A 23,660-nucleotide genomic window follows, 5' to 3' on the forward strand; every position below is an offset into this window, starting at 1 on the left:
GAAGTAATCAGACTTATCTCTAAACGAGGTTTACAAGAGGCACTGTTGTAAATACTAAGATGATTAAGGCATGATAGTTTCAAAAAGGACGTGACTCTATACCTCCAAGGGTAAAAAAGAAAGGTAATAGGATAATAGGAAACATAAAAACACAAAGTCTCTTCAAATGCTGTTTTCCAGAATGCATTTGGCTGGCTCAACACGTTATGATGGTGTTTAATTCTGTGCTGTTTCTACCTTTTTTTGTTTGTTTGTTTCCTATGTACAGCAATCTCTGTCATTCCACTGTGAATTGCCATTTCAAAGTTATGCATATATAATTTAGTGTTGGATTGAGTAGAGGAAGCAAATGTTCTGTTGGACATAGAATGTACAGAGGACATAGATTCAGTGTGGCCCAGGCCAGGCATTGAAGAGAGGTCTTGAGCTGGAAAACCCAATACAGTAGCAGCTCCTTAAAATACATACACATAGGAAGGTGATCTAAATGAAATGACCAAATAATGGGTGAACAGAGCCCCATCTGGACACCTCTTGTCACCAAATGAAGCTTTCAGTACCAGTAATGGATTACATTTAATTGGCTTGCAAGCAAAGGGGTCCTGTGGGCACCCCCAAACAGCTTAAGGCTATAGGTTACTCTCCACAGACTGATGGCAAGGCCTGATTGCTGAAGACAACACCTGTATAACTCACTGACTATAAAGAAGTAGAGCTGGTCCTACCTAGAGCCTTTACCCCTCCAGGTTTTTGGTATCAGAAAGTACTCTCACCACTATCAAAGGAGAAACGTAAATGCCAACACAGCTACAAATCCTATCTACAATGGTTTCCTGCTTCCAAGATATGCTAGTGCAACAGTGGCATAAAGCTTATGGGAGTATCAACCAAATTCTGATTAGACTTAAGGCTCACTCTACAAGATGGAGCATATGCCTGATGCTGCTTGGGTGACCACGAACCTGAGACTAGATAGCCCAGGGACCTAAAGGAAAACCAAATACTATGTTCTACTAAAAGAATGTAACAATAAGATGGCTCCTAGTGACATTCTGCTATACTCATAAATTATACCTTGCTCAGTCATCATCAGAGAAGCTTCCTTCTACAGCAGATGGGAACAAATACAGAGACCCACAAAGAGTGAGAGACCTTGGAACACTCGGCCAGAAATGGATGTCTCTGTCAATCCCTCCCTTCAGAGCTCAGGCAATCTGTAGAGGAGGAAGCAGAAAGAGTGTAGGAGCCAGAGGAGATGGAGGACAGCAAGGAAACATGGCCTTCTGAGCACAGCACCACCAGTGCGCAGATGATCTCATAGAGACCGAGAAAGCATACCCAGGACCTGCAGCGGATGGGATTCCGGAGCCGAGAGAAGAAGCTGTCTCCAGTTGCTAACCGCTTGCAAATGAAAATTTAGTTTTCTCCAGGGGAGTCTCACGGGGGAAACCAGCTACTCTTAAGGGTAGGCCACATGTCCAGCGGTAGATGCCAACAGAGGTTCCTGTCTCACATTGTCACCTCAGGACTGTCTCTTTTTCTTTCCTTTTTAAAATTTTCTCTTTGTCTGTCTGTCTTTCCTAATGGTCCTTTGCATATTTATATAGATTGTACACATACACACACACACACACACACACACACACATATACACACATATAATAGATTTTGGTGTTTTTATGGGATTCCCAAGTATGTGAATATTTATGTCTCTGTATTTGTATTTCATACATGTGCCTTTTCTTGGGCTCCTTTTCTTCTTTTTTGGTTCTATTCAAATGTATTTGCTTTTGTCATGTGATGTCATATATCATATCATTATCTCCTGTTTGTTCTCTAGTGAAAGACAAAAAGGAAGGGAAGTTGTAGAGGAGGAGTAGAGGGGAGAAATTATAATGGGGATATATTATATGAAAAAAATCTATTTTTAATAAAAGAAAAAGATGTGATCAAGCCCAGAGGCATGAAGGGAGGATAGCTTGGGTGACAGCAGTGCTGTGAGCAAAAAGAAGGACCAGAGTGAGTCACTCCTGTCACTAGGTCAATATAAAACAGTTTCACTGAATTGGGACCTGATCGAAGAAACATATATATGTATAATATATATTATAATATATTATATAATATATAACATGTATAATGTAAATATATATAATGCATAATAGGAAGTAGTAGTGAAGTCTAGTGGACAGACCTGGCCTCCAAACTCAAATAAGGCTTCTGCCACCACCTAGCTTGATGTCCATGAGAAGACATTAAACATGCTGAGCATCAATTACCTAAGATGAAAGGACATTTCCAGAATAAGGAGCTGTAAGGTATCTTCTTTATTGATGCTTTTATGGTGGTCCTTGATAAACTAGAATAGGAACTTTTGACTTCATCCTCACACTGCGGGAACATAAAACATGTTCTGAAAAAAAAAATGTAACAGAAGGAAAAGTTCATAACACAAAAGAGGCAATCATTGGCATTAAGTCCAGTAGAGAATGATTGTCCTCATATGCTGGCTAGTCTTATGTCAACTTGATACAGGCTGGAATCATCTGAAAGAAGGAAACCTCAGTTGAGAAAATTGCCTCCATAGGATCCGGCTGTAGGGCATTTTCTTAGTGATTGATGGGGGAGGATCCAGCCCATTTTGGGTGGTGCCATCCCTGGACTGGGGTCCTAGGTTCTATATGAAAGCAGGCTAAGCAAGCCAAGGGAGCAAGCCAGTAAGCAGCACCCCTCCATGGCCTCTGTATTAGCTCCCAGCTCTGTTTGAGTTCCTGCTCTGACTTCCTTCATTGTTGGACTATGATCTGAAGAGTAAGCCAAATAACCCTTTCCTCCCCAAGTTGCTTTGATCATGGTGCCTCCTTGCAGCAATAGTAACCCTAAGTAAGACACCTAGTCAGGGGGGTCAGGCATACTGAAAAAAAGGAGCCAGTTCAGGTTGTGCTGCTCTTTCACATGGGAATAGGGCAAATGAAGTTAAAAGAAAGGGACACTCAATTTTTTTTTTTTAGTTAATTCTTTATTAAACATCAACAGTTATACGAGGTTCTTGGGATCTAGCAGAAAGCAAACAGGCAGAAAAGGCTCCTATGTTTAGACATTCTAACAAAAGGAAAAAGTAGAATTTGGTGATTTACCAACACATGTCAGTGCTGGAAACCGAACCTGGGTCCTTTGCAAGTACAGACAGTGCTCTTAACCACTGAACCAGCTCTGCTCCCCTGATTAATTTTTTTGCCTGACCTTTTCAAAGTAATTTTTTTTGCAGTGATCTTGATGTTATTTCTGTTGAAAAACAACTTATTAAAATTTTAAAATACTGTTTGCCCTGGGCCATTTGTGTGATATAAATCTGTTTTCTGAGTCATCACTGACTATACAAATGAAATAAGAAACACACAGTTAAAAATGGCAGTTCTGTCCTATGTCCAGGTATTATGCAAGAAGGAGGTGGCTCCAGCTTCCAAAATGGTCGGAACTGGATTCTGCCTGGCACTGAAGCAAGTAGAATCTGCTGCTGAGGCCTTGTCTCTGGCTTTTTACAGTGTTTCAAAGAGGCGGGTCATTCCAGCGTGGTGTCAGTTTACATTTGCTGTATGTTACTTGACGCTTTTTATATTCCTGTTGAAGTTGCCTCACCCGGAAATCTCTGTCATTCCATAAACCCTGCTGCCGCCTCTGCATGCAGCTGACCTCCTGCAGTTTGAAAAACAGAATGTATTCTGGGTACAATTAAAGTAAGTTTTGGGAAGAGTTCCTGGCCAAGGATTTGGCCCCAGTTTTCTTTTCCCACAGATTAAAGTCACAGAAAGCCCCTGTACTCTTTTCCCTTGTCTGTGCTCTGACCATCTGGCCTGGGCCAGTCTATGCTATAATGTACTCCTAACTCTCCTGGTTTTTAAATGCTGGATCTTTGTGTATACACTGGAGAACAAACAAGCAAGCAAAATCCAACAGTTTTATTTTTTGGAAAAAAAAAAAAAGCCATGTTTCTTATAAATTATAATATAAAAATAAATACATACTGATACAAACCCATACCAAAGCAATAACCAAATGGCCTACATATAATCCATTTTCCAATGAATATGCTGATATATATTATCTTTTTGCCTCACACGATTGTCTCAGCTTCTGTTCTAATATTTATAGCCTGTTTATAAATCTCAAACTGTGTCTGTGCCAATCCTGCTAAGCTATAAAGAACAAATACTCCCCAAATCAATTTACTCTTTCTAACACCATGTAAAGTCAGAGTGGTAGTTTCAGGAAAGCATTGGTCAGCCCCAGCTGAAGGGAATCGCTGATCAAGTGGCCAGTATAATCAATCATCAATGGATGGATCCCAAGAGGCATTTTAGTACAGTGGGCTCCAGGCCCATTGGTGGTTTTGACATTAGTGACCTATGGGAGAAAGAAGGAAAGGGGTCCCTCTAGACCAAAACACTCTAAACTGTTGTCTGCCAGCCAGGGAAGGAGATGGCTCTTGACCTCTGTGTGACCTTCACAGAAGCTCTCTGATACTCTGGAAGCCGACAGACAAATGGAGTCCTCTTTTGCCCACCCAACACCTAGGTTTTCTGTAGGACTTTCCCTGTTGCCGTCAGTGCTCTCTGGCTGTCTAGTTCTTTCCAGAGCAGATTTCCCCACACCTAAGGTTTCTCTCAGACTTTGCCTCTGCCTTTCAGGAAGTCTGGCTTATTTCCACAAAGATGCCATGTACTTCTGAAGACGCGGTCTTCTCTGTCGGATAGTCTCTATCTTCCTAGGCTGCACTCTGCGTGTAGAAATGAAGTGCTGTCTCCCTGCGTGACTGGCTGGTCCCTGGGTCTAATTTCTCTCCCAGACCTTTCAGCTTTCGCAGAACGAGGGCCGGTTTCTAGTGGCCAGCTAATTCTAAGCAGCGCGTCACCTTTCTGCCCCTTGCCTTCATGTTCCCTCCACTTTAGATGCGATAGTTGCGCTCTTTCCAGTGTGGAAGTTGGCCATCCGCCCCACTTTGCTTTAGAATTAGGAACAGTCTTACTCTCAGAGGAGTAATAGTAACTTGTTTTGCCTGTGACCCCCTCAGCTATACTTTCTTACTCCTAACCCCATCATCTCCTGCCCGGTTGCCCTTTTCATTTTGTGTCTCTAAATTTATTGTGCACATTTCTTATCAATATTCTTGCACACATCTGCATTTTCGCTAGTGCCTCACTGTCTTCAGTGAATTAGGGGTGGGCTGAACGCATGGTTTATGGCATGTGGGACAGAATGCATTAATCTTGAATGAAATATTGAATGTACCCAGGCTCAGATGTTGTCTGTGCTAGCCCAGAGCTCATGTATCGATCCTTCCGTTTCTTTTGTATGTATTCATTGTTTGAAAGGAATAGAATTCTCTGTGTATAATCAGGGAGAATAAAGTTTGTCACAATGTTTATAGTCAATCTACATAAGCAATGAGTTTTAAAACAACTTTTTAAATAAAATTAATCTAGATTATAAAAAGTGTATTGAGATTAAATTTGTTTCTTAGCTTATAACAGATTTCAAAAGCAAAGTGTAATGTTTTTTGAGGACATTGAATCACGGGTACAGGATTATTTGAATAGACCCTCCCTACCCCACTTTGGCAGGTCCCTGGGTATTAATAATGGGGGGCTGTTCTGCTTGGAGTCAGATATGTTACTCTTATCCATTTTTATTTCCCAAAGGAGCCTCTGGAAAGGGCAAAGAGGGTAGATTTGAAACCGCATTATTGGAATTCAATACCTTTCATCTTGTTTTGTATGTCTGGGGTTTGCTGAAGACGGGTACTAATATGGAGAGTCAGCCAAGCATGGGCAGGCAAAATCCCCAAATGGATTTTCTTAAGGAAGATATAAGCTGGATTTTGTGCTTTCATTTAGGTTTCAATGATCAACACTAAAATTTCCAGAAAATGTTCTGAATGTATGTTTATGTATTTTGATCATTTTGCTTTTGTGGGTAAAGGAGTAGACAAAAATCTACTAATGCAGATTATTTAACCTAATAAAAATAAATAAAAATATGTCAATTGTAAAAATACAAATGTACTAATTCATAAAAAATACAAAGAACTGAAATTTTAGTTCATGTAAAGTGAACACTAAAGACGGGACACAAAACTGTCAAATGCCTTTGTTCTTCCTGTGACTACACAAAAGCCTGAGGGGGGTGAATTCAAATCCCAAAGTGTCACGATCACTCTGTCAGGTCTTGGAATCCATCCTCAGGCAAGTGTTCTCTCTTGGGGTTTTATATGAAAATTCAAAAGAAGCTGGTTATGTACTCAGCCCCACTCAAAGAGGTGAGTAACACTTTTGTTCCCACCGTTACTTCAGATGAATCTTTTCTCAACCTTCTTTATGTCAAGACCACTGTCCTTAAAGGAAAAAGGGACCAGATTAACACCGTTGAGTCTCCAGAGCCAGCTTTAGTGAGATGTCATTTATTTTGGGAACAGATGGTGAGTTCCTGGTCACCTGACTGGGGATCTTCAGGGAATGTGGTCAGGGTGAAGTGAAGTCAGTAGTATCTCCTCAGGGGGAGAGAACACCTCGGATTCATTGACATTCCTCAGCCTTCTCCAAATACACTTTCTCACCATGCATTCTTCACTGTCCTTTGTATGGCCTCGATCCGCTTCTTAGTCAGTACACTTCTTCCCTGCCTCCCCTCCCCTCCCATTCTTACTTTCTCCTTCTCTCTCACAAAAAAAAAAAAATTCTAGTGGAGAAATTGAAAACTTACAGATTGACCATACGATAAAAGCCGTCTGTGTATTGCCACCTAGAGAAAGCGTTGTGAGTGTCTGTAGTGCCTTCTCCAGCTTACTGTTCTCTCAGTTAGAATACATCTTGACCATCGGATGCCATTAAACATCTTTAACACATTGTCTATATTTAGGCTCAGATCAGCAATTCTCAACCTGTGGGTTTTGACCCTTTTGGGGGTTGAACAGCCCTTTCCTAGGGGTCACATATTAGATATCCTGCTTATTGGATATTTATATTACTATTCATAACACTAACAAAGTTACTGTTATGAAGTAGCAATGCAGTAATGTTATGGTTGGGGGTCACCGCACCATGAGGAGCTGTATTAAAGTGTGGCAGTGTTAGGAAGGTTGAGAACCACTGCTCTAAGGCAATATTGTATTTATCAGCTTAGATGCTATTGTGGCTTATAGTGATGTAGAAAAACACTAGCTACTAAAGGATCAAAGAGGGGTATATTGAACCCAATGCAACCCTCCTATCGTGTGGTGGAGGACCGCTGCCCTAGAGGAAATTCCTGGGATGAATTACCAGATCACTACAGATAAGAAGAAATTTCAAGAAGGCCAACTGAGGCTTGTTTTCCAACCATTCCTACACGAAAGGACGACTGACATTGGCTGTAGAATCTGGAATGACTGTTATCTCACTTGCACGGTCCTAACCATGCTCTCTAAATTTAGCTTCTCATAGCTCTCTGATCCTTGAATGGTTCATTTCCTGTTTTAGGCTCTCAGAAAATTCTTTTGAAACCCTTTGTCTATTGTATCAGTTCCCAGGAGGCATGTCGTGGGTGGATAGAAATCAACAGCACGGTTAGTTGCTGTGGATGTCTGTGTGGAGGAGGAAGACATAGAAACACATCCTTAGAAGCTGTGCCATGGTCTTAGTGGTCTAAATATGTAAAGTACATCTAAAATGAGTTTGGCTTGCCCAAGGTTATGGCATGAGTCAGCAATGAAATCCCAAACAGAATTTTCATTTTTAAAATATTTTTTTTCATAGAGAAAAATATTTATGAATAAGTCCAGAGACTGCATTTATAAATGAACCAGTAGGGATCTTTATAACTACAAATACTCCTAAGAGCCTTTTGAGAGAGTTAATAGGAAATTTCCAAGTCAAATAAAACAAATATAAATAATTAATAAGTATTGATAGTCCTCCTTCCCCTCAAGGGAAACTCTTAAATGATTCCAGTGAGGGTGAGTGAAACTGTCAGAAAGACATAAGCCTCAAAGGAATGTGTGCATTTGTGTTGCTAATGGGGAGGAAGGGAGGATGGAGGAGTGCTGGCTTACATCCACCATGCTAGCCAAAGAAGAACAACCAAAATGGGACATTAACCCTGGGCTGGTGCTGTTGGCATATTTTAAAATCTACTTTATTTGGCTTCTTATATCTACCACCATTCTCTACCCCAGTCCCTTCCAACTCCCAACACTAAGTAGGCAAGAAAGAAAGCTAGAAAGGAAAGGGAATGTAGACCTCTTTAAACTACATCCTGATGATGGGGGGCAGTGTTGATCTTAGAGATACCTCCAACTCTTCTTGTCTCTTTGTTCAAGACCCCTTGACAAACTGCAACAACAACAACCAGGAGCAGCCTCTTTTTCAGAGTGCCCCCATCCCTCTCTGGGTGCTAGCATTTATACCCTCTCCAAAGTTCCCAGAATTCCAACCATAAACTATCTGCCTCTGGCAAAGCCACACCCCTGCTATTGCACAAGGCAATTCATAATCGCCTTCTGTGAACCAGCTTTTTTTTTTTTTAATCCTATGCATGGGATTAAAACAAAAACATTCACATAACATAAGATTTTTGAAGACAACAAAACCCTCAGTGCATGGTCCATTTGCAGTTTTGGCCCTTATTTTGAGAAGACTGAAGATTTGTCCCCTCCAACTACTGTGCTGAGTCTACCCTGTTACACAGAGCCTAGGGCAGAGCACCAGTTTTAGTCAATGAGATCCTTTCATTGTCCTCAACCCTGGACTGCAGATCTTCAGATTCCCAGTCCGGTAGTCAGTCTATGGTTGTCCAAAAATTTCTAAAGAGTTTTCAGAGATACACAAAGTTTCTGGGCAATTAAAACTCAAACTATTATGGGAAAAATGTACAAAACAAAATGAAGAAAGCATTAGAACTTGCGAAATCCCCAAGCTTCCACTGTTTTTATAGATAAAGTCACAAGGCTCAGCAGTCTATAGGGACACAGATAAACAGTATACAAGGAGGGCCAGAACTCAGTCTTTTAAGCTCATCCAAAGGCAGAGTGATCTAGATATAACTTGTCATTCATTTACTCTTTCTCATGGTTATCTTCAAATTGTTTTTTCATTAACATATAATTAAATCATTTTGCCCTTTCCCTTTCCTTCCTCCAGGTCCTTCCAGATACCACTTGCTCTCTGTCAAAATTGCATAGCCTCTTTTCCTTTAGCTGTTACACACACACACAGTCCCTAAGTACATGAATATCACCTGCTCAGTCCATTTACTGTTACCTGTTTGTATATGAATTCAGGGTTTGAATATGAATTTGTGATCTTGGATAACCAATTGGTGGGCTCATCCCTGGAGAAGACTGTTACTGCTTCTCCCAGCATTCCTTAGGTGCCTATAGTTCTTTGCCTGTGGATGTGCCCCCATGAGATTTCCTTCTTCCCTGTTAGCATGATTGTTTGTGTTATACTTTTCAGGTCTTGTTGATACAGCCACACTCTTGAGGCATCATGGGTGAAGTTTTCTTGCCATTTCTAGGAAACACAATCTCACAGCAGCTTTCCTGGCCCTCTGGCTCTTACAGTCTTTACACCTCTTCTTCACAATGTTCCCTGAGCCATTCTCTGGAGGAGTTGTATTGTAGATGCATTAATTAGGGTTGGCTACCCCACCATCACTTGTTCTCTGCATTTTGATTAGATTTTATTTTCCCTACAGGTTTCTTATTATAAAGAGAATTTTCTTTCTTTGATAAGGAATAAGAGATACACTTGTCTATGTGTATAAGAATAGAAAGAGGTTATAAATTATGCTGGTTTAATAAAGTGGTAGAGTCTTCTCTAAGATTCATGACCTCATTGGCATCTGGTAGTTGGCTAGATACCCAGTACCAGGCATGGTTTACCTCCTGTTGAGGAGATCTTAAGTCCCATTGGAGAGGCTTTGCTTGACACCAACATATGAGTGCCATGTTGCTCCCTTTAGGGCTAATTGTGCCATGCTGTTTGTTGCAGTTTATGGACGTTGTGGCTAGGTTGGACTATTGGTTTCTTCTTTCCCTTGGAAACTTGTATACAATCTCCAGTGCTGTGAAAGCTAGTCCTCAGACACAGAGAAGTTCCTCTGGACTTGTGTCCAAAGTGCATGGCGTCTCATTTAGCCTATAGGAGTCAACCAAGGGCAGCCACAATAGCCTATATTAGTTTTGGAGTCTCTTGGACCCACTTGTCCAACAACTTGGAAGGGGGTTCCTCATGCCTGGTGTTGGTGTTTTTGTTAGTGTATGGCTCTTGGGGGGGCTTATTGTATGTAATTTAGAAAAATAATATGATGCCTTTTCCAGACATGTTTACTATTATTTTATTTTCCTCATTTTCTCTCCTGTATTGGACTACTCTTCTCTTCCCCAAATAAAGTCCCCACCCCCATCTTACCATTGCAAATCACGTTTTATTTCATGGTTCATAAAATCAGTACCAGTGATAAGATTATATATTATGAATCTCTCTGTGTGTGTGGTACCGTGTGCTATAAAGCAAACTAGACACAAGTAGCACTTTCCCTACAGGAGTTTGCTAGGGCAGACAGAAATCACAGACATAGACAGGAAGGACATGCAGGTCAGGGAACAAACCTGAAACTTTTTATTAAACTATATAAACTATGACACTACAGTGTGAGTTATTTAATCTCAAAGCCCTGTTAAAATTGCCTGATGACACATTATTCAGCATACATCTCTGTTGCTGAGTGATGTATGTAAAAACAAACAGAAAAAAAAAATAGAGAAGGTGTGTTAGAAAGACCTTCAACCTCATCTTCTCTAGAAATTACCATAGTAATTTCAATACTGGTAAATAAAATTGTAGCAAATTATTTCCTGGGGCATGAAAACAAAGAATGAGGGTTCTTCCCTGGGTACCTCTGGGTGATGTAATGAGTGGGTTATCTTCTTCCAGTGCTCAGGGCTTTTGTTTCTACAGCTGTAGCAGCAGGCTTGCACACAATTCTTGCTTCAGCATCAGCCAGCCCAAGACACATGACCACCTCTGGCTCCATGCTTTCTCATGAGTGGTCCAGAGAACACCGGCATCACGGCTGCTAGTGTTTAAGAAAATGTAGAGTTCCTCCTCCTTCTCAACACCTCTTCTCATAAAAACAAAAGAAGATCCAATGTCAGTTACATTTACTGGCCCAAGCTGATCAGTGCAGATGCACCTCAGAGAGTAAGTAAACTGGTGCCTATTTTTAAGGGCACTCCCTCTGGTTTGGGAAGTATCACATTTTGTTCAGCTGAATTAAATTCTGCAAACATCTTTTGGACATTGTTCATATGTTTGGCAGGGTCCTGCTGGTGTGCCCTAATAGACACAAAGACAAATAGTGCATGTTTCCTGCCCCTGGGAAGATAGGCTAGTCAGGGAACTGTGTGATTTAGAGCTAATTATAACAGCAAAATCATTTCCAGGGGCGATTTCATTACAGTCATCATGTTCACATAATTTTACCAGTAAAAAGGATAGCCATCATATGCAAATTTCTACCGCGTTAGTCATAAATGCCCTTTACCACCCTTCCTACTGCTATCCATTATAGTTGCTCTCAATGACAACAAATGAAGCAGACACTAGAGAACTCTTTGCTGGAGAAATAGAAAAAGAGAAGTGATTTAGTTTATGGTTTGGACGGCTACACCTCTAAGATCACTAGCTATCTGGAAGACTGAACAAAGTGAGCAGGGAGCAGGGAGCAGGGAGCAAAATAGACAATACGAAGTAGGTGTCTTTTATCCTAAACGTCACAGGGATTGCTGTGGGGTGGGTGGAGAGGGTCACCTTTCCATTTTAGCATAACCATTTCTGAGGGAAAGTATCTTATGTGTCAATAAATTTGAAGCTGCATTGTCCATTCACTTCCGAGAAGGTCCTCTCTCCCTTCCACACTCTGCGGACTCAGTGTAGGGGCTCCGGGCAGATTCCTGAATGAAGTCTGTACTGATGCTCACTGTGGCTCCACTTTAAGTGATCTGCTTTTCTTCTTGCTGAGAACTGAAAGGATTGTGTGAACCAAAACTAATTCCTGTGTTCATTTTATGTGACAATGAACTTTCACTCCTTTTAACTGATTAGAATTTACTTTCTTGGCTCATAGGCCTGCAATATTTAAACTGTCTTTAATAATTACGGGTTGAACTGGGGACACTTTGAGTATCTTTTTAAAAACAGTGTTGTTCAGAGGATATTTTTAAACCCTCCTCAGTTTGTTATTTTTAGAGACATCTGTTAATCTAATCATCTAAGTGAGCTTGCTGGACAACAACTTTTGTCAGAGGCAAAGGTATATAAATGAATGAAATCTATATAGAATCATAAGATATTTTAAACAGAGAAAACAACTGGTAATACTGAAAAATAAACCTGAATTGTTTAATCTACTAGAATTAATTTTTTAATTGTCACTGTTAAAATAAGATTCATAAAGTTTTCAGTCACAGAGTAATTGGTAGTCACTAGTTGTAAAGCTAACCACGGTATCTACCACCTAGTTAAGAAGAACATTCACAAACAGAAATAAGTCTCCTGGGAATGAAGCTACGTTCTGTTGGTGATAAAATCAAGACTTGTATAAAATATATCCTGTTGTCAAATAATATCATAGGACGTTAGATGTCATTTTCATTTAGCCCTGCATTTAAGATACGGTGCATGGTAACAGTCCAGGCAAATCTCTAAAGGTTATGAAGTTTGTCTTGATTGCTTCAATGAATTTCTCTTTTGTGCTTTTCCTTTACCTTGACAGCCCTAAGGTCCTTTTTGTCCCTAGACATGGCTAACTAACAAGGAGTAGGAGCTGCGTTAAGGGCAATGTCTGGATTTGAGCTCTTGAGCCTGAGTGAGTCGGTAGATCATTCGTGGTCTCATCATTCAGGTGATCGTCCCAAGGTCCCGTTATTCCAAGATGAAATACTTAGAGATAGAAGGGAGGGATCTGGAAGTCAGATAAAAAAAAGTCTATACCAGGGAAAGGCTGACATCAGCAGGAGTATGAGTAAAAATCAGGTGCAAGAAGGAAAGATGGGGTAACATCAAACTAACACCGTGAAGGGTGTTTCCACACACAGCCTTCCCTCTTGACTTCACAGTCTCTCACAGAGGAGCAGAATGGGATCTATGTCTGGTGTGCATGCTTTCTTCAGTCTCTTTCATCCATCTTCTGACCTTTCCGCCTCTAGATTTAATTTCCTGCCCACCAACACTATATCAAAACAGAAAGTAACTTGAAATCAAACATTATTTGTTGGCTTATTATAATTTCATATGAACTTTAGCTTCTACATTAGCCTCATTGATCACTGTCATGCTAAGTGTTTAAAATTCTACTTGTGGAATAAAATAAGTGTCTCCCATTAATACTGTCAGTGGGATGATAAAATATTCATCCATACAGTGGCAGATAAAAATATTTTGTGCTTATGTTCTTTAGATGGATGGATGGGTGGATGAATAGATAGATAGATAGATAGATAGATAGATAGATAGATAGATAGATAGATGGATGGATGGATGGATAAAATCTGATCATGAAGGAATTCTTCATATTCCTAAAAAAATTACTTTCTTATTTATTATGCAGTTTCCTCTGGGTAGCAAATGTGTAACAAGAGGATTAGTCATGAATGTTGAGACCAGTTTCTAGTTGCCATCTGTTCAAGTCACGTGAGCAGTTGAGTCTAGACAAGACTCATTTCCTCCATGGACCAGTTAGGCTGGCCTAGTACCTCATTGGCTGCTTCCAATTTACCTTGTTAATGAAGTACCTGCAGGGCCTGCAACAGGTCATCTCTCCTGGAGCTTTTAAATTCCATTCCTGCTGGGAGGCAGCCAGCCATTCAGCTAATTATTTTTTTTAAAGTCTCTAATCCCTAGATTAGATTGCATTAAATTAGCAAGTTACCCACAAGTCTTCAGCTTCTTTCACATAAGTGTCCAACAAACTGTCAATTGTTAAGAAGCTGAGCATTAGTTCTCTAAATTATTCTGTAAATGGTTGTTTAATATTTATGTAGAGTGCAGAGGAAAGCACATTTTTCTATCATTAGAAAGCAAAGTTTTTCTCTCTCTAATTACTCAGTTATTTTTCTCTAATCAAATCTTTCATCAAAGCAAAGTCCATAACTGAGGATGTGGGTTCACACACATACATGCTCATGCACATGTGACTGCACACACACACACACACACACACACACACACACACACACACAGCTTTTTAATTCTACAGTCTGCATGTGCATATGGTTTTGGTCAGGCCAAGTAACTGGTGGCAGAGAAGAAGGCATGAAATAATTCATAGATTCCAGGTAGTTGCATCATGTGATGCATTATTCAGTTTTAGAATTTTGATAAGAGTTGCATGTACACATTGATAGACTAGTCATCAGAGAGAGGTGGGCCCTCCTGTGGAGGGTGATGTTTTCCTGCCTTAGAGTCCATCAGCTTCTTTGTACCAAACTCCTGTCCTTTTTGATGCCCCTTTAAGGATTGTTTCTTCTGGTTAGTTGCTTGGGAATCTTGACCCAGCACCTGACTGACTGCATTCCTACACTCATATGAAGGAGCCAAGTCATGTGTCAGAGGAATGGGTGGCATGGATGTCGGCATGTTGTGCCATGGCTATATATAACCTATTGTGCTGGGAGCTGAGAATGGGTGAGAAATTCCTTTTAGTCTATTTTAAGCAACTGGCATAAGGATTAGTCATGCTATTACGGAATCAGTCTGTAGGTTCTTTTCTCCTACCCTATACTATTAGCAAATAACTAAGTACTCCGAGAGAGCCAGAAAGCCATTCTCTGACCAATGATGAATCAAAGGGGGAGCTAGTGGTTTAAAAACTCCTTTCCCTGGAGCAGGGGTGGGGTTTGAAGTTTTCTAGACGTGAGGAATGAGGTGTGATATGCATGTTGTCATTAGTGCTCTCAGGAAGGGAGAAGAGTTATGAGCTTCAGGGTGCCACCTCTTTTCTTGTGTAACTTGGGCTTGGTCAAATTTGTCACAGTGTTGGGGGGGCATGCTTGCATTGTATCAGACATCGTAGCCAGACTTGCTTGTGTGCTTCCCTGTGTCAGAATGTGCCATTCCTTTGGCTGAGATTTGCCAGGGATTCCCCATTTTCTTTGATATCTGGCTATTGTCAAGCAAAGGTTCTTTTTATCACAGTCTTAATTATAAATACTCACTTTTAGATCACATGTTATATATGACATAATAGTTACATTCATGTGTAGTTACAAAAGGGTTAAAGAGGTTACAACAGAGTTCAAGGCCTTCAGAGGAAGGGTGCAAAGGAAGAGATTTGACAGAGATGCAAAGAGTCACTGTTCAGGCAGATGTGGGGGTGTTAGGTTGCGGAGTTAAGCCAGGCCTCAGGACTGAGTCAAGGCCCCCACCCCTTGAAGGTGAGGTACAGGAGCATGGATGCCAGAGTGGCATTGTGAAATGAATGGACAGCTGGGTTGACAGTGGCAATTTGAGTTGGTCATCAGCAGTAGGGACTGAGCTGAACTGAGGCCCCAGCAGCTCAGGCATCCTCCTCTTGTTGGTCCTCTCATGTACACAGTGAGGAGTTAGATGGCAGGTTGGCGGGGGTCAGAGCCCTTGCAGTGTTCACGGGTCCTCTTTAGGGGATCCAGGGAGGGCGTTGCACTCTTCCTTGGTCTTTTTTTCTGGTCTGATTTTAATAATCCCTGTATTCATATGGTCCCAGTATACTTTGCTAAACGTACAGCCAATGACTTCTTGCTTTTAAGAATTGGTCTGTGCTTTGTGGAACATGCCGAATGGGTGGTGATGTTTTTGTGCACAAGGTACAGAATTATCCCACATTTTCACTCAAATGTTGATTGCAAATTGGAGTCACCTAGGGCAAAGCACAGTCTAAAAACAGTATTTTACATAGTTTGGAGTAACAGAGTAGGGCACAGCCTGGTACCAAAATGATGGATGTGTTTTATATGATCAGAGTGATATTTTGATGAGACCAAGGTCCTCTGGCGTGTCAACATGGCGTCTGGTCTAACTGGTGCGGAGGTCCTTCCTCAGGTAGAACTGGGCAGCAGGCACTGGGAAGCATGTGCTCATTAGCATCTGTATATAAACAAACAAACAAACAAATAAATAAAAACATATATAAGCAACAGTCCTTGAGAGGACAGTGGGCTATCTGTAATTTTGTTGTCTAGGCTGCTAACAAAGCCATTTTGTCTTCCAGACATTTGAAGTGTTCTGTATCTATGGGCTCAAGGAGGCAGAGAGAGGTTAATAAAAATCAAGACTATAAGAAGTTGGCAATGCTGTCAAGAGAGTGGCTGGAATGTTAGACACAGTGCTGTGCTGGGGCTGGGGGGGGGGAAAGGGCTGGGGTCTAGGAGGTGTGGAAGCGTATCTGTAGTGCGAATAAAAATGACCGGGGAAGAGGAGGTGCTGACCTGAAACCTGCTGCTACTGTCACACAGATGGAGTGATGACAGGGTCCAGAAGGGAGCTGTGGAGAGGGAGGTGGCAGTGGTCTAGGGCTGGAGGCCTAGGCGGTACAGAATAAAGGGAGTCTGAGACGCAGCAGAGTGAAAATGAGTATTAGTTAAGATGACGGTGTGGCTGGTGTGGAGAGGGGGAAATGTAAGCCAGATGCATCTGTTAATGTAATGTAGTTTAAGTTCTTTAAAAAAATTTCAACTGAAATGCATGTACCTGAAATCAAAAGGTTATCTTCCTGCCATAGAAAGATTGTTTAGCATACATGCCGATGGAGCTCAGAGACTTGTCTATATTCTGTAGGGCTCAGCACTCAAATGTTCCTCTGAAAAATTTGCTTTAGCTGAAATCCCCAGTTTTAAAAGTCAGTGACACAACAAAACCCAACATATGTATGCTGTGCATGTGTTATTCTGATTCTTAATTGTCCCTTAAACTGACCAAGCAAGTGATCATTCATGGACCTTATCTCTCTGTCTGCCCTCTGACAGCCATGGACACCAAGAACTTATGAATCAAGTGTCACGTCAGATTGGAATCTGCCTTCCTAGTAATGCGTGTGACGGTGATTGAAACTTTGAGTTAGTGATGTTCTTGTTCTAGATTTTTTGTTCTTTTTTCATCTTTGCATCCCCAAAGTAATTCTACTTGCCAAGTGAGAGTTGGAAACTGGGATCTTCACTGTGACTGAAGTACTAAATCGTGTCAGTTTTTGGAGAGTGAGCATTGTCCCTTACACTGAAGACGTCATAGCTAGTTTAGGAAGTCTGGGGACCCCTCGGAAACACACTCTAGCCTTTCTCTGTTCCTACACACCTGACTGCTGCTTTTGTTCTCCAATGTTGTATGCTCAGAGCAGCTGCTGAGTCCTCCTCTAGCACCAGAAGGAGTGAGAAGACAAGAGTAGTGACAGACTGACCTCTTAGCTGAACCTGTAATTTGAATACCTGAAGGCACAATAACATTTCTGTGTTTGAAATAGCTCAACCTTCCCGTATGTGTAGATGGGCCAGCATACAGGAATATATCTGCAACTGTGTAATAGAACAAAGGAAGCCAGACGTCTAAAACATGCTGTGGCTGCCCTTGTGTTGGACGAGTGACCTTTTATAACCCCTCTGCCCCAGGGAAAGGTTAAGTCACCCTCTTTCCTTTGCTGCAGGACATTTGTGAAGACATCTCGGACCACGTTGAGCAGATCCATGCCCTCCTTGAGACGGAGTTCTCCCTGAAGCTGCTGTCCTACTCGGTCAATGTCATTGTAGACATCCACGCAGTGCAGCTGCTCTGGCACCAGCTCCGTGTTTCTGTGCTTGTTCTGCGGGAGCGAATCCTACAAGGTCTGCAGGACGCCAATGGCAACTACACCAGGCAGACTGACATTCTGCAGGCGTTCTCTGAGGAGACAAAGGAGGTGAGTGCCCTTGACAGCAAGCGATGCTCTGTCAGGTCTTTCCCCTTTAACATATTTTCAGCTTAGAGATGTGAGAATGAGATCTTTACGGGGAAGTGAGCAGGTCTCTAACTCAGATCTGGGTGGAGTGACTAGCAGCTGAGCGCTTGTAGACGAAGGGCCTTTGACATACAGAAGAGTTTGTACAGATGTCATCCATAGATGTTTCTAGCACTTCCTGACTTCCTGTCTGCTCTTCAATGACTTAATACACATTTTTTTTTTAACACTTACTATGTTCAGGTACTAGATACTAAAAACATGATCAAAACAGAATCTATTGGCTGGAAAGATAGCTTAGCAGTTAAGAGCACTGACTGCTCTTCCAGAGGAAGGTTCACTTTTTAACCCTCTCATGGCAGCTCACAACTATCTGTAACTCTAGTTCCTGATGACCTGACACCCTCTTCTGGTTCTAGTAGGTACCAGGCATGCATGTAGTATATACAGATCTACCCAGGCAAAGCACACATATACATAAATGCCCAGTACCCCCAAACCTGTCATTTCTGCTTGTAAGGAGCTTTGAATCTAGTCAGGGATAGAGTCAAAAGAATAGATGCTGTGATGAGTCTACAAGATGCGGTAGGATGTCAGGGAAAGAAGCATCAGATTAAATAAGAAAGGTTTTCCAGAGCAGGGCTGCCCTGTGTCCTGAAGGGGAGGTGAGATTAAACAGATAAATAGACACAACATGATCAAGACAGACAGGTTGACAGGACCAAAAGTAAAAGAGATGAGACTAAGAAAAGCTGGAGACTGAAATCAGGATTTGGTAGAGATCAACAGAGAGAGCAGAGGTAGATTGCAAAGATAAGCCTTTAAAGCCATAGCAAGAGAACTGGATCTTGTTTTGAGGTCAAAATTATTGTTTTTTAAGGCAGCCTCCATGTTTAGCTTCCTGCTGTAGAAAACCAGTATGGATAGAGTGGACACTGGGCCTGGGAATTCGTTGGTGGTGGGTGCTTATTTAGCATGTCCAAGGTTCTAAGTTCAGTCTCACCACTGAAATGGAACAGCAGCAGCAACAAAATCCCAAACAATGGACACTGGATTTTAATCCAAATTAACTCTTATCATTCTTAAATATGCCTAGCTTATTCTACTTGTGTAGCTATATGTGTGTAGATAGATGTAGAAAACATGGACACGTACATAGTCTTTGTCCCTACAGTTCTGTGCCTCTTGATGCTTAGTTCAGTAATTTGTTAATATTTTTTTTTTTTTGGAAAACAAATCCTTCAAGTTTATAAATCTCCTGTATGTTTGAGAGAAGAAGCTTTTTAACAAGTGTTACAGAATTCACTAATTTATTAATTTATTAGTGTTTCAGTGACAGTTGAACTGTCAACATCATGAAACAAATCTGTGCCTGTTTTTATAAATGATGTACTCTTACTGATTTTGTTTATTCAAAATAAAGATGCCATTGTTGAAAATCTGTGTGGGGCTTAGAAGTCAATGGGAATCCAGATGTTCTTTGTTCTCTTCTGAGCTTGCCAGTCTCCATGTGTAGTTAGTGTTCCTTGCTGCTGTGGCTGGGACCATGGGGTAAATGGGGGCTGTGTTGGCTTTCAGATGTCATTGCTCCCCAAGCCCCAGAGGCTCTCAGATGTGACTCTCAGGGTTGTGAGATACCACAAGTTCCAGCTGACCATCTTCCCTGTGAACTACCACCCCTTAGCCTATATGCTGATGGAGGTCAGAGACTTGTCTATATTCTACAGGGGTCTTTCTTCAGAAACACCTCTGTCTACTGCGGAAGAGACATGCAGACTGGTTCAAAGATGTTCATTTGACATATTGATTTATTAAGTAGAAGATAGGGGGTCACCACTTCTTGTTATAGGAATTTGAAGACAGAAATATTCTAAGGCTTATGGTTGTATGAATTATATTATTTTATAATATATAAATAGATTATATAATTTGCATTGAACTCATAAAATTCATTAAATGGAAACAGAAAAAAAATGGGGAAAAGCCATTGACTAATTGATAATAGCTGACTTTTCTCTAACAACATCGTGAGTTTGTACTATGTAGTACCCCCTGTGATTCTTACAAAAAGAACTAGAAATTTATTTATGAATTTAACTTGAAGCAGTTTGGTAAATTTTTATTTTGAGAGCAGTTTTAGAATTATTGCAGAAGGGCAGAGGAACAGTGGCCTCAGAGCCTGCTCTGACTCTTGGGGAACTCTTTCTGATTCATTTGTTTGTGACTCTAGCATGCCTCCAGGGGAGCTGACAGATGCCTAGCTTTCTTTCTTTTTTTTCTTCCTTCCTGCCTTCCTTCTTTCCTTTCTTTCTTTCTCTACTTATCTATTTATTTATTTATTTTTGCCTGCATACCAGAACTGGGAAAATGGAAAGAAATTCAGAAAACATTCTCTGAGTACATTTAGTGCTGGAAGATCTGCAGAGTGGAAATGAAATTGTAAAACTAAAATACAAAATAAAATGAAACACTGATAACTAGAATAGCAGATGCCCATCCAGTAAAAGGGGATTTGGTTTCAGAATTCATTTGAATTTCAGAGCCACACAAAAGAGTGAGTTTGAAATATGAGAAAGTGACGAGTTCTAATTGTTTTTCTCTTTGACAAATACAAAATATATGAGTTTATTTGAATATTGAGCAGAATACGTACAATAAACAAAATGGTGGGCACATACCTAAACTAAAACAAATCAAGCACCAAACAAACACATTCAAGAGATAAAACACTTCGAAGCAAAGTTCAGAATGTGCAGTGAACCACACCAAAATGCTCTGTACTCTAAATACCAGGCAGACACTTCACCATTTGCTTCATTTAGCAAAGAAGGTGAGGAGTAAATAGTTTTATAAACAAGAAAATGGAAGAAAAGTTAAGAGGCTGCTTAAATACACAAACTTAGAAATAAACTAAATTAAACCACACCACTTTTCAACTGATGTCTAGCTTAGCAAGTCCTACCAGGGGAGCTGACAGATGCCTAGCTTTCTTTCTTTTTTTTCTTCCTTCCTGCCTTCCTTCTTTCCTTTCTTTCTTTCTCTACTTATCTATTATAAGTATTATTATTATAATAATAATAATTATTATTATTATAAGTATTATTATTATCCTTGCTTTCTCTTCCACATTCTCCAAGTTTTTATTGGTTTCCTAGTATGTAGAAGGCACTAGGCATAGAATGATGAGTGAACACTAGCATCACCTTCATAATTCTGTGATCACATGATTTTAGATGGTAGCAGAGAGGGAGCTGTTATCATTATATCTGTCTTATGGACGAGAGAGCTGAAGCTGGAAGAAGAGTTTGTCTACGTGGTGATTAGTAGTTCTTAACACATGGAAAGATAACATGAAGGTAGCATCAACGATTCTTCCTTCTCTGTGGGCTTCTTGCAGCACTTTCACATCCTGGTGTTTTGTGTATTCCCACACTGGCACTTTTCTCCAGCTAGTTTCTGACAAGCCAGGGCAACACTAGCTTGTGAGCTGTGTAAGAACCAGATCTACGCTGTCTCTCCCATGACATGAAGCTTGGACCGGATATTTGGTATATAGGCATTACTGGATGATATCTGCAGAACCAAGTTAAATGCTTTAAAACAAAGCAGATAACTACTTCTTCAGGTATAGAACAGGGGGATATTACTTTAGGCTGGTGAACTAGGGATTAATCGTAGTGATTATCTGATTTATAATTTCAGCCTACAGAAAAATGAAAATTCTTAAGAATTGTTATGTAGTCAAATGATGCTGAAAGCTTTTTTTGTGTGTGTTTTCCCATCATCCATCAGAGTGAAGTGTGCTTTCCTTTTCCTCATCATGCCCACTCTTTCCAGTTCACTTCTGCTCTCTGGAATGTGTTCAGAATCAGAGCTGCCAGGGGTGAAGATGAACGGATTGGAGAGAGCTCATCCTCTGCTTCAGGGTGGGGCTGGTGGCATTTTGTTAAGAGGACCATGACTTTGTTGATAGGAATCAAAACATGTGGGACACTATGGAGGGAAGAGAGGGGTGGCCACATTGAATTGGGGACCACAGGAATGGGTGCTGCGTAGCAGAGGATAGACCTGTGGAGCATTTTAATAGGGGACAAGCTTCTAAGTTATGGCTGTTAACATCTCCAGTTGGTGACAAGTTATAGTGTAGTACTGAAAAAAGGATGTAAGAAAGGATTGGGGTTTCAGCTAACTTAATTATAGATTAGGAACAAAGCATAATCTATGTTCAAATTAGGAAAGAAGCCAGGAGCTTCCTGGAAGTTGAAGACAAGTGAATAAATTGCCACCCACATACAATGCATCCTCCATTCAAGAGCAGCCTCCAAATGTGAGGGTGTATCTGAGGAAAGACGTTGCCAGGCAGCCCTGACACAACTCTCAGCACTAACAGTCCTATGTGGTAATTCTGGTATCTAAAGGCAGGAAAACCATCACGTCCTCATCCTTCAGTTTCATAGCCTGTGTGGCCTATTTTTTATTTGTATATGTCAGCAAAGCGTCTGGGAGGTGATGTGGAAGGAATCAGCAAAACTAAATGCACGATTCTTACTAAGCAGCACTTTAGGTAATGAAACTTATCAATCATCTGCTCTGAGAAACTTCAGGGAACTTTTTTGTTGTTTTATTTTATTTTTTTTCTTAAAAGTCCATTGGTTCAATTGCCAGCATGACTTCTCTTCTCCCACCAGAAGCCACTGCATAGTGAAAGCCTGTATCGCTTTTCACAGCTCTCCTGCTGTTGCATAGCCCCCCTCAGCCCACCTCCAATGCTAGGGACTAAGTGCACCATTCTGCACTAGCACTCTACTACTGAACTCCATTCTGCATCCCAAGACTATACTGTATCTGCTTGATGATTGCTTTGGTCGGGGAGGGATGGGCTTTTCCCCCCAAGATTAAACATTCAATATTAGTAACATGAATGCTTTTGAGTTATGGCTTTTTTTTTTTAATCAAGCCAGTAGCAGGCTAGAGATCCCCAAAGTTTTAGAAAGATCAGTCATACTCTATTCTGAGATGCAATCATTTATTTATCTAACATATTTTTAACATATTCATGTCCAATCATTTATTAAATATCTACTGTTCAAGATGAACTGCTCAGTGGATGCTCAGCCTTGTTGCTTGCTGTCTTATTCCTTCTAGCAATGATGGATATTGAGGAGGAAGGCACACTCTGCCTCTAACGCTGAACTACCCTAAACAAGGGAGGATCACTAACCTCCAAGCTCAGCAAAAATGAGCTAAGTGGAGTTGAGTGACTTCCAGGCTTCATTAAACAACAAAGACAGAACCCCAAACCACCCAGGAATGAGTCAGAAAAGCAAAAATTACAGTTTGCAATTTTTAAGTGAGTAATAGTGAGAGTCCCAATATAAAAGTAGATTTCTATTTTAATTTTTTGATTTGGTCAGTCATTACTTAGGAGTTTCTTTTCTATAAGGATACTATTTACGTATTCATATAAAATAGTTTATTTGGGGTTACACTACATAGGGGGTAATGTTCCTCTCAGAAACTATAGGTTGCTAAATTAAAGAACCAGTGCTAGATAGGAGATACCTCCCCCCAAGTTGTTGGTCAGAGGTGTCCTGGAGACCCCAAAACAATACAAACGGGAAATCTAAATCACCCCTCTCCGAGGTTGAGGGACCGAAGAGAAG

General features: G+C 40.8%; 1 protein-coding gene across 9 annotated transcripts in view; it reads left to right on the top strand.

Annotated features, from left to right (window-relative positions):
• The window catches only part of Akap6 (A-kinase anchoring protein 6), a 443,623-nt gene that overhangs the window by 161,146 nt on the left and 258,817 nt on the right, over positions 1-23,660 (top strand). For all 9 annotated transcript variants that reach the window (XM_060387498.1, XM_060387493.1, XM_060387490.1 and 6 more), the window contains one exon: positions 17,707-17,958. In XM_060387498.1, coding sequence (XP_060243481.1) covers positions 17,707-17,958 — 252 coding nt within the window. The remainder of the gene's footprint in view (positions 1-17,706; positions 17,959-23,660) is intronic.

The sequence above is a fragment of the Meriones unguiculatus genome, chromosome 7, assembly GCF_030254825.1.
Source record: "Meriones unguiculatus strain TT.TT164.6M chromosome 7, Bangor_MerUng_6.1, whole genome shotgun sequence".
NCBI classification, from domain to species: Eukaryota; Metazoa; Chordata; class Mammalia; order Rodentia; family Muridae; genus Meriones; species Meriones unguiculatus.